The sequence below is a fragment of the Neoarius graeffei genome, chromosome 1 (assembly GCF_027579695.1).
Source record: "Neoarius graeffei isolate fNeoGra1 chromosome 1, fNeoGra1.pri, whole genome shotgun sequence".
In the NCBI taxonomy this organism is placed as follows: Eukaryota; Metazoa; Chordata; class Actinopteri; order Siluriformes; family Ariidae; genus Neoarius; species Neoarius graeffei.
In genome coordinates, this window is record NC_083569.1 from 75929649 (window position 1) to 75941052 (window position 11404).

At 43.0% G+C, this 11404-nt stretch overlaps 1 protein-coding gene across 4 annotated transcripts in view; it reads left to right on the plus strand.

The window, feature by feature from the left end:
• Positions 1 to 8495, plus strand: part of tmem102 (transmembrane protein 102) — a 39620-nt gene extending 31125 nt beyond the window's left edge. For 2 of the 4 annotated variants that reach the window (XM_060927041.1, XM_060927161.1), the window contains exon 3: positions 3755 to 8495. In XM_060927041.1, the coding sequence (XP_060783024.1) occupies positions 3755 to 5115 (1361 nt within the window). In that variant the 3' untranslated portion in view covers positions 5116 to 8495. The remainder of the gene's footprint in view (positions 1 to 3754) is intronic. The other 2 variants (XR_009655181.1, XR_009655183.1) reach the window with 2 other exon arrangements.
• The last annotated feature ends 2909 nt before the right edge of the window (positions 8496 to 11404 follow it).

An 11404-nucleotide genomic window follows, 5' to 3' on the forward strand; every position in this document is an offset into this window, starting at 1 on the left:
CAGATTGTTGACAGCGTTTAATAAGGGCAATGCCTCTCTCTGCACTGTCATTGATGACCTTCAAGGCATGAACTTTTTGTCGCAGATTCTCATCTGTGAGAATGGACCTCACATCAGGGTTACTTGTGCTGTTAATTTGGCCTTCAGTGAGAACTTCAAAGAAGTGGATTGAGCGGCGAGTGACGAGGCTAGAGATGGTAGTTGTACTGTTCTTGCAGAAGAAAGACTTGGCATCAAGTCTTTTGAGCATCTTCCCAGGGCGTCTCAAGATTTCTCAGCATTGCCTCCTTTTCTTCAGCATCAATGCGAGCATCAAAAAATGCTAGGGCGACGAGATCTTCTGACAGATACCACAAATGTCGTGCAATGCTCTTCAGTGCGGCATCTGCAATGCTTTTATCCCATATCTTCTTTACTTCGACCATAGTTGCTGTTGTGGCCTCTGATAAAGCCTTCCCCTCTTCAATATGATAGAGGAGGTGGAGAAGCACTTGCTCCTTTGAGGGAAGGCGTGCTCCTAAAATGGAAGGTAGAGGGGGCTTCTCAAGCAAGTTACATTTCTTTCTTGATGTCATTATTCCTGAAAATAGAAAAAAACGTTAACAATTTCAAAATTGTGAAAAAGTGTGCCACCCCTAAATGTGCAGCAATTGACTCCATTTTTGGTACAGATGCTTAGAATATCAATTGGAACAAGGCAAAAAGCGATCTGGCAAAATTTGGTGAAAGTCAATTTTATGAACCACCCTACTTCGTATCTTTAATCCTTTATTATATTTCCGTAGTCTGTGACCTATCTGTATTTTGTCCACTGTAGGAGTGTGTGCATGGGTTGTTTTGAAGTCCAAGCTATACAGTATGACCCGGAATAATGTGCTACTACTTGGAAAAAAAACTTCCATGACTATTCCTAAGTTGCATGCATTTATTTCCCTGAGTGACAGCACCAAGCGATTATTCTAGTTGTGGTGTGACTGCTCCAGACTGGAACTAAATTCAGGTAGAGGGATAGTCAAGTTTGTTTGTATAGCGCTTTTAACAATAGACATTGTCCCAAAGCAGCTTTACAGAATCTGAATGACCCAAGACATGAGCCAATTTTATCCCTAATCTGTCGCCAACGAGCAAGCCCGTGGCGATGGCAGCAAGGAAAACCTCCCCCAGACGACATGAGGAAGAAACCTCAAGAGGAACCAGGCCCAAAAGGGAACCCATCCTCACCTGGACAACAACAGACAACATGACTAACAGTTTTAACATGAAGTCAGTTTCGTTGATGTTATAACTCTTCATTAACTGAAACGTGAGTGCAAAACTGTTCATGACAACTGCAGTCCTAAAGTTAGCTAGTTAACTGTAGTCCTCAGTCATAAAAGCATTACTGTAAGTGTCCAGACCGTCTTCCAAGTGTGACTTTCAACTGTCTATATGGGGCCGTCCTCTACAGGAGCACTGTGATGAGACTCCAACCAGACATGGGGCATCAGGATGGATCAGGCAGGTCCAAGGAGCAGAAGAGGTCAGCACCTCGATCCCAGGATTGACGTAACTCAGAGGGACAGATTTTGGGGGGGAGAGAGAGAAAACACAGGTTGTTGGGTATGCCTAATGTCACCTGAATAAGTAGGTGCAGTATACATTTTGCACGGAGTACAAGCAGGGACTCTGGCAAAACTAACTATGACAGCATAACTAAAAGGGGAGAGCCAGAAGGTAACACAGGCATTGATAAAGTTATCGGTGTTGTGGGACCGGGCCCTAAAGCTTTTATGCTGATAAATTTTTACTCATCTGCTCTCGCTCAGTTTTAACCCATTTTATCACTTGGAGATAAAACAAACTTGAATGAGGGCCTTGTTAACATCACTGCCCTTCTGCACAGCCTCATTTCTCTGGACTGTTTATTTCCTTTCCACTCCTCTTATCATTTTATCTTGCTTGAGAATACACTGCCTATTTCTGACCGAGGTATAGGTCGCACAAATATGGTATTCTCAGCTGAATTATGGGATGGTAGTAGTGTGTAATTCTCAAATCTGATTGGTCCTGGAATTCAAATGCAGTTGTTTGAATAGGTTGTTTCTATAGTAACAGCTTATTCTCTTGTATGGTGGACGCTCCACATAATGCAGTTATACAAGAAAGAAAATGTAATAATCATTGAAATGGTGGTTTCTCCAAGGGGTTGTTAAATAAACGTTTATTGAGGGAGTTCTGGGACATCAGCACTTTTTAAGCTCTTATGTTTTCCACCAGGGAAAACCCTTCAGGACAGAGGGCTTCATGTTGCCAGGAAAAACAGGAACTGCAATGTGTGCGTCTTATTTTTTTTTTTTAAATACCTTTTAAAGAAGAGGAAACTAGAGACACGAAGGATCGAATGACTGTTTATAGCTGTTAAAATAAGTGATCACAGGAACTAAATTGTCACTGTCATTCTATGACATTAAATTTACAAAGGACTAAAAAGGGGGTGGCACGGTGGTGTAGTGGTTAGCACTGTCACTTCACAGCAAAAAGGTTCTGGGTTCGAGCCCAGTGGCCAATAGGGGCCTTTCTGTGTGGAGTGTGCATGTTCTCCCTGTGTCTGTGTGGGTTTCCTCCGGGTGCTCCGGTTTCCCCCACAGTTCAAAGAAATGCAGGTTAGGTTAACTGGTGACTCTAAATTGACCGTGAGTGTGAATGGTTGTTTGTCTCTATGTGTCAGCCCTGCGATGACCTGGCGACTTGTCCAGGGTGTACCCTGTCTCTCGCCCATAGTCAGCTGGGATAGGCTCCAGCTTGCCCACGACCCTGCACAGGATAAGCAGCTACAGATAATGGATGGAAAGGACTAAAAAGTGTCATTCATTAATAAATAAAGTAGCCATTGTTAGCAAATTGCTGTGGTATAGTGCAATAACAGACTGTGAGATGTGCTATGATTGAAAAATAATCAACTCCACTTAACATCCGGCCACATCACACTGTCTCATCTTTGATCACTTTCCCATTGTCCTCTAAGGTATCATTTCTCATCTTTAAACATTATACAAGCTGGTTAGTTTGTTACATGGTCCTGTGCTTCAGCTGACGTTTCCACAAAGTGCAAAGATCCATGATGAATAACCAGGGGACATGAATATAACCTTATGATATTTCATCTAAAATATCTGCTTGTTTTATGGTACAGTGAGCAACTAAAAAGAACTCAAAATCCACTTTTTTTAATTTCCATTCTGCTGCATGCTTCACAGCATGTTTGCGCTCAATTCCTTTATTATTTTTTTCTCTCTTCCCTTGTAAGACCCCTCTTTTTACACTTATTCACACATTCAGGAAATGTTTCACACCCACGCCGCCTTCACTGTGTGAAGCAAGGTTCACGTGCTGATGTTTGCACATACAGTAATTGAATGAGTGAAATTATAATCCAAGATTTTAACTGCAGGATGGAGTTCAGTGTCTCCTCACATTTATACCTATTGTGTTCTGTTAACACGGAAAGTGTCTGGAGCTTGTGCGAGACCTAAAAAATGACATTATCTTTTCCAAAGGCTGGCAAAATTCTGCAAACCGTACTGTTCGGTGAAACATTGCCTTGGGTTGTGAAAGGCTGACATTTAAAACATAAAGTCCAAGGAAATTGGATTCATACCCTCATGATAATGTCATTGAACATTCTCTACCATGCTTCACTCAAAGGCAGAGTCCTATTTTTCTTCCAATGTGGAATAAACTCGTTGTCTGACTCATTCACTGTGTCTTTTCTCAGGCCTGGTCCAGAAGGTGGACAAGAGGCTCCCAGTCGCAAATGAGTACCTGCTATTGTCAGGTGGTGCCAGGGAGGGTGTTCTTGATCTGAACCCAGAGGAGCTGGGCGACTATGTCAGAGGTGTGGACTTTGACCTGGACTTCACTCTTCTGGTGCCTGCTCTCAAACTGCATGATCGCAACCAGCCTGTAACTCTGGACATGCGCCAGTCTCCGCCTTGCCACTCCTGGCTCAGCTTACGGCTTTGCGACCCAGCCATGCTAGCCCGATGGGGTATCTGCTGTGAAGACGAGCCTAACATTCAGCGCCAGGAAGATGGCGAAGAGGAAGAAGGTGGTTCCATATTGGGTTCGATTCCCTCCCTCCAGTCTCCACAGTCCTTGGATGGATGTTATTTCTCACCCCTGCTGGTCACAGAATGGTTCTGGAATGTAGTGGGCACAGCGGTTGAGGAGCTAAAGCGGCACCCACAAAGAGGGATTCCGGTTCCTGATCGTGTGGAACGCAATGGACCTTTGACCACACTGATCCTCAAAGCAGGCACCAGCCGTGTCCTCTATGATCTCTTGCCTGTTGTGTCGTTTCGAGGCTGGCCAGCTGTGGCGCAAAGCTGGCTCACTACCAACCACTTCTGGGATGGAAAGATCACTGAGGAGGAGGCAATCAGTGGGTTTTATCTTCTGCCTTGCTGCTCCCCAACTGCTGGCTTAGCTTCTAGACCAGACCGTGAATGGAGACTCGCCTTTTCTCGGAGTGAGGTCCAGTTGAAGAAGTGCGTGCCTTTTCCTATGGCCGCAGCCTTCCAAGCAGCCAAAGCTGTTGTGTCAAGACTGTTGGCACGCCCCCGTACTGGTCTTAGCCTTTACCACCTACGCACCCTACTTTTCTGGGCTTGTGACCGCTTACCTGCAGCCTACTTGAGCTGTTCTGAGCAAGAGACGCCAGCCCGCCTGTTCCTGGGGCTCCTGGATGACCTGGCACACTGCGTGCTGGGTAAAAACTGCCCCAACTATTTCCTCCCTCAGTACAACATGTTGGAACATCTTACTGATGATGCAGCCCTACTGGTGGCCCGGAAACTAGCACACTTGCGCTCGGATCCAGCTGAACATTTGCGTGCGGCACTGGAGCAGGCTCGGCAGGCATGCCAGCTGAAACGAGAAGCTGCTGGGACAAGTAATGGGCATGGGGCATCATCTCCAAGCTCTGGCCCTTCCAAAGTCACTTCCCCACAAGATGACCGTCTAGCCCAGAGACTGCAGCAGCTGGTTACAGAAAACCCCGGCAAGTCTATTTCGGTCTTCCTCAACCCAGATGACGTGACAAGACCACACTTCCGCATTGACGATAAGTTCTACTGAAACAGTTGAGCCCCACCAAGAGCTCACACACTGCCTGAGGAAAAAGTAATGCCCCTTCTTCCTTAGCCACTGAGGTTCAAAGATAAGCACACACATATACACGCTCCTTCACTATGTGTTGTGCGGTACTGTATTAAACCCCCCACATGCAGGCTGGCACAATCAGTGATGTATTTTGGCCAACACTATGGTCTGCAAGCCAACTCCGCAAAATATGATTAAGCTGCTACGAGAGAGACCATCTGTCCCAAATCACGTTTGCTGTCAGTTACATGGCTGTTACTACCAAAAGAAATAATCACCAAACAGAGGAAGGCACAAGAGTGGCTGTTTTTTGGATCTTGTTTGCCATTTGATGAGAGGCCTTGAAGCTGTATTGCTCAGTGAAATCTTAATCCTGCAATCTGTATTGGATTATAATATCTTGCACAGCTTGAAACAATAGTTCAGTTAAAGGATTTCAAATCCTGCTACATACTGCTGAGCTGATAATCTTTTTTTTTTTTTTCCCCTCTCCTGTTCTACACTGGTAAGCAAGAAGGTGGGCAATGATCTAAACCAAGGTACATTTGAAATCACTGGAATGTTTGTTTTTGAATGTTTTTATTGCAAAAAAAAATTGATTGACCAACACTGAATGATTTTCTTCACTCTTCTACTTTCTCTTACTCATCTTGTTCTCTTTCTCAGGTACTTTTTGTTTTGAAGCTGAAGGCATTTCCAGTGTGTATGGTATTGCCTCTGTGCCTCCTATTTAATGTCTCAAATGACAGAAAACAGTTAAAATTCAGCCTTAGGCTTGGAAGCCATGATGGCTAGGTGATGATAGAGAGGTCGAGATAAAGGTCTAGTGAGTCTCCAGTGCATTACTTTAAGTCAGCCTGTCTTAGACGAGACCAGACTGAGCCCCATAACTGCACTAAAGCTATATTTAGGGAAGCTTTTCGGGACTATATATAAAAAAACAACAGCATCAGGACTTGGTGCATTACTGACACTTTATTTTTATTTTTTTTTAAACTTGCATTCAGTATATTTAATTGAACAATGGCAGGGCACAAATAAAGAAGCTCTGATAAAGATCTAACTAAACTGATGAAGAAAAGTCAATACATCTGCCTGTCAAAAGATGGTTTCGTTAAATTTGGTAACGTGTCCTAGGAGTGTCCTGTTTGTTGGTTTATCTTTTGACATTGATTTGCTGACTTGCTCTCAGCTTGGTGCTTGATTATACTCTAATCTCTACTATATATATATATATATATATATATATATATATATATATATATATATATATATGATACATTTCATGCTTTTTGTTTGCTACCAAAATGGTGTGTGTAAGAGAAAGTTTATCAATACATAAGTTCCTGTCAAATGTGTTTTGAATTCCTGTAGAATCTGTTTAGTTTCATTTATTCAGCTAATTGTGATAATGGTGAGAGAGGGTGAGAAGAGTACACACGTGTGATAAGATATGCACAGAAATTGGCTAAGTGTGTTTGTGTGTGGCGTCAGGTCAGATCTTGCTTCACAGATGTTCCGTGGTTGCTTTGGGATGGATGGATGGATGGATGTAGTGAGAAAGGCGGCAGCAGTCTCCATTGGCAGATTAGCCAGATGTGATGGAGCACCTGGGAGTTCACACAGCTGTGTCTCTCTGCCTCTTTCTCTCTCATCATGTCTGACTCATCTTTTCTCTCCATTATCCATCTCTCTCCATCATAGAATTAAATGCCGCACATTTTTTCCCTTCTGTTTTAACTTCCCAAAATGTATCCAGAAAACAGAGGTCATGCTCTGGAATGATGTGTGCTGTAAAACAGGCTTGTTGTGATTGTCTTCTTTTGAATAGCTGTAAATTGCTTGTAAGTGTGATAGATTTGGTAGGTTGAGAGACAGGATTGGATGGGATACTACTGAACAGACTGAAAGCACACAACTGTCCTGTACACTACAATTGAAAAAAAGAAGCCAAAGGATGAGTTTAGATTGTGCTCAGATACTGCAGAATGTAATGGATGTAATGTGTTGCTTAAGCAGGCTCTTTAAATAGGCTTAAACTGTGTACACTATTTGTTTATCATTTCAGAGTATTAATGTTTTTGTTTTGTTTTTTCAAAGTCTGATCACTGTACTATACAATGCCTAATCTTGTATGAACAATCGTCCTATGCAATTTCGCTATGTGTGTCAGGAGCATATCTGTTTTCGTGAAATATGAGCCCTTGCCCTGTCGGTGGTAATTACCAAGAGCATTTCATATGGAGGAAAATGATTGCAGTGGCACAAATCGAACAGATTCTGCCTCAGGGGATGACAGGATGTTCTAATAGCCACAATTTGGATGCGATAACTTCATTAAAAAAAAAACCAAAGCATAGAACTATCGCTACTTTCCCGACTATTTGCAGTCATTTTGAGCTGAGCAAGCAAGGCTGTAATTTTATCAAACAGGCCGTTATTAAAGTGACTGTACAGAAGTGTGGTCGTAACAGGAGGGAGTGAGCAATGATAATGAATGTATACACATTTTATGTTAAATTACTTTTTCATCTCAATGAATCTGGATCAAAAACCAGACTAAAATGAAATTGTGCAGTGATATGTAAGAGATTATATTGCATATATTTCTTGTACCAAATGGTTTACTTTTTTCTTTTTTTTTCTGGTGTGTTGCTGTAATGCAATTTGGTTGTTTTATTATTTATCTTTTAAATCATGTGCGATGCTCTTAAGCGTAGCATGAAATAAAATATTACATCAGGAAAGCGTGTGTGGACAGTGTTCTCACACCACCATATCCTGTTCATGTGCATCTATGGTTTTAAAAATGGGGTTGGTCAGGGGATCACCAGGGTCCATGACATTTTAATTTTTTTTTTTTTGTGGGTAAGTGGTGGTGGGTAAGTTTTGTTTATAAGTAACATATCCAAAATGTTACTGTACACATTTCAATGGGGTGTCTAGTATTTGAATAATTGGATTGTGTTCGTAAAATAAATCTATAGCTAAAGGGCCACTGGGTGTTTCTTTTAAACAGTTAAAGGGATACTTGGCTGTAAAATGTTTGAGAACCTCTGGTGTGTATGAACTGTTATTGGATTGATTTGATTTGTGTGTTTATTTACCCCCAGGTAACCTTATTGTACTGAGTTTATACAAGAGAAATTGGGATTGACTGCGACTGCAGTGCTGTATCAGGCCAAGAGGGGATGCTGTGGTACAGCACACCACACCACAGAATCTATACTGCAGCTTTGATTTAATCAGATAACCAGGCTGGTGATAAAAGCATCAGCAAATGTATAGCAGAGGACAGTGGTCTTACCATTCTCCTCATCCCCATGTGAAATGTATTAAAGCATCTTTCTCTTAAAGGCTTTTTTTTTTTCCAATCTCACTCTCTCTCTCACACACACACACACACACACACCTACCTCCCTCTAGGTTCCTCACAGAGCTCATGTCCAGAGTGGCCAGAATGCATCTGCTCGTTTTTCACACCCAAAGAGTAAATAAGCACCTCAAACTAAAGGGCAACTGACAGGCATGTGCCAATACTTATGAGAAGCAAGACGAGGTGTTGGACTTTCTATCCTTTAACAACTTGACATGCACATCCTTGCAGTCTGGCACAAGGGACACATGGATCATTTGGTACACTAGATTTTATTACACCTGCTTGTCATTCAACACCATGGCGACTCCAGCACTGCTGGATATTACATGATATTGTCCTTATTCATCCAGAAGATGAGGTCTTTTTCCTCTCCTAAGCTGCTGTCAATAAGCACTATCTCAAGTGGAGGCACGGGGGGGCTTGGAGGCAGAATCAATCCTTGAAGAGCTGGGCCAAACAGAGCAGACACAGGCAAAGACAGACTATTAAAGACATTACGTGAAACAGATTCTGGTTATAAATTTATAACAAAAGATTGAGTAAGAAGCTGCATTTTTTTCATGACCCCATTTTCTTCCAGAAAACAACCGAAATCTGGTAATCCGTCTGATTCACTTTCTGTGATGCTACACTTTACATGTTGAGTGCTTAGTACGTTTTAAATGTAGTTTTCAATCGTTTTTAACCGATTTGATGTTCTCCTCAGCTGCTCAGGTAAACCTTCTCTATGCTACCCCAAGTTGTGTAACGGGACAAAAAAAATCACCAATAGCTAACTCATCAGGACAAGATGGTGTATCTACTTACCTGCCAATAACACAGCCTGTTTGAAGCCTCCCCTTCTTGTACTATGAGTGTTTCAGGGCATGTCTTTGAAACTCCAAGGGACTGTGTATTTGAATTTTAGATTTCAGAACGGCGTGTTGGCTCTAAGCTCTACCAAATCTCTTAACTATACTATAAAGCGGGCGGCACGGTGGTGTAGTGGTTAGTGCTGTCGCCTCACAGCAAGAAGGTCCGGGTTCGAGCCCTGTGGCCGGCAAGGGCCTTTCTGTGCGGAGTTTGCATGTTGTCCGCGTGGGTTTCCTCCGGGTGCTCCGGTTTCCCCAAAAAACATGCAGGTTAGGTTAACTGGTGACTCTAAATTGACCATAGGTGTGAATGTGAGTGTGAATGGTTGTCTGTGTCTATGTGTCAGCCCTGTGATGACCTGGCAACGTGTCCAGGGTGTACCCCACCTTTTGCCTGTAGTCAGCTAGGAGAACAGGATAAAGCGGCTAGAGATGATGAGATGAGATACTATAAAGCAGGGTCATAGCTGTAAGCAGTTTAATTTATTAGGGCCTCCAGGCCACCACTGGGGCCCTGTAAGAATACAGGAATTAAATTCATAGCAAAGTTATATATTTATGTTTTTCCCCACTATGAGTCCTTTTGTCTGGTGTCCTAGGCGAGGTAAAGTGGGTCAGGATTGGACTGAACCTCAGGCAGTTGGGTAACCAGGCCACCATATAACCTTACCTCATTATTCAGGGGTTACACAGGATCCCAAGGACACCAACACAAATACTATCTGCATGGGTAAGTTTTCTGGCAGCATGTGAAATTCATTTTGGGGGATTTTGTTCCAATCAGTAGGTTGGAGCAATACAATGGCATGACGACATTTGCATACCATTAAATTACATTGCAGGTACATTTGAAAGAAAGCACAACAGACCCTATAAAAAGCAAGACAGATAAGCAGCGCTAAGAATTACAGTCGAGCGCTCTAATTTACATTCAATGTAAGGAGCAGTGAATCCGAGTTTTTGGAGAAATGCTACAAGAGAACTGGGATGGATAGACTGGTGTCAGTCTACTCACATTCATCTGTGCATTCTCATTGCAACTAACTATTTATCAGACTATATTTAATGACAAGGGTGGCACGGTGGTGTAGTGGTTAGCACTGCCACCTCACAGCAAGAAGGTCCTGGGTTTGAGCCCAGTGGCCGGCGAGGGACCTTTCTGTGTGGAGTTTGCATGTTCTGCATGGGTTTCCTCTGGGTGCTTCAAAGGCATACGGGTTAGGTTAATTGGTGGCTGTAAATTGACCATGAATGGTTGTGTATGTGTTAACCCTGCGATGATCTGGTGACTTGTGTTCAGTATGATATTCATCATACTGGACTTTAAAAGCAGTGGATATGGTTTAGAAGGTGCAAACATGGCCTGATCTTTGGTCTGTGCACACTACTACTGCTTCTGGTCCTGCCAGTTGTGTTAGTTTGTCATTTTTATCTTTACTAACATTCATCAGGGGAAGCTATGACCTAACAGGCTTTGGGATCAAAAGGTCACCGGTTTGATTCAACCAGCACAAATGGCTGAAGTGCCCTTGAGCAAGGCACTGAACCTCTAACTGCTCCCTCCCAGGTTGCTGGGTATGTTGTATGCTGCTCTGGATAAGTGTCTGCTAAATGACATTAATGTTATGTAGTCAGACTATGCACATTGGGGTCAAATGTCCTATAAGTGCCTTCTCCTATAATAAAGACCATTAGGGGTCAGCACAGCAGATCTGTTCTGCATAGTTGATTTGGCATAGGTTTTACACTGGATGCCCTTCCTGACGCAACCCTCCCCAATCTATCTGGGCTTGGGACCAACACTAAGTACGCACTGGCTTGTATATAACCCCAGTGGCTGGGTATTTTACCCAATATGCATGTCTTTGGACTGTGGAGGAAACCCATACAGACATGGGGAGAACACGCAAACTCCACACAGAAAGGCCCCTGTCAGCCATGAGGTTCAAACCTGGAACCTTCTTGCTGTGAGGCAACAGTGCTAACCACTGCACCACTGTGCTGCCCAATAAAGCTCAAAGAATACTGAGACTAA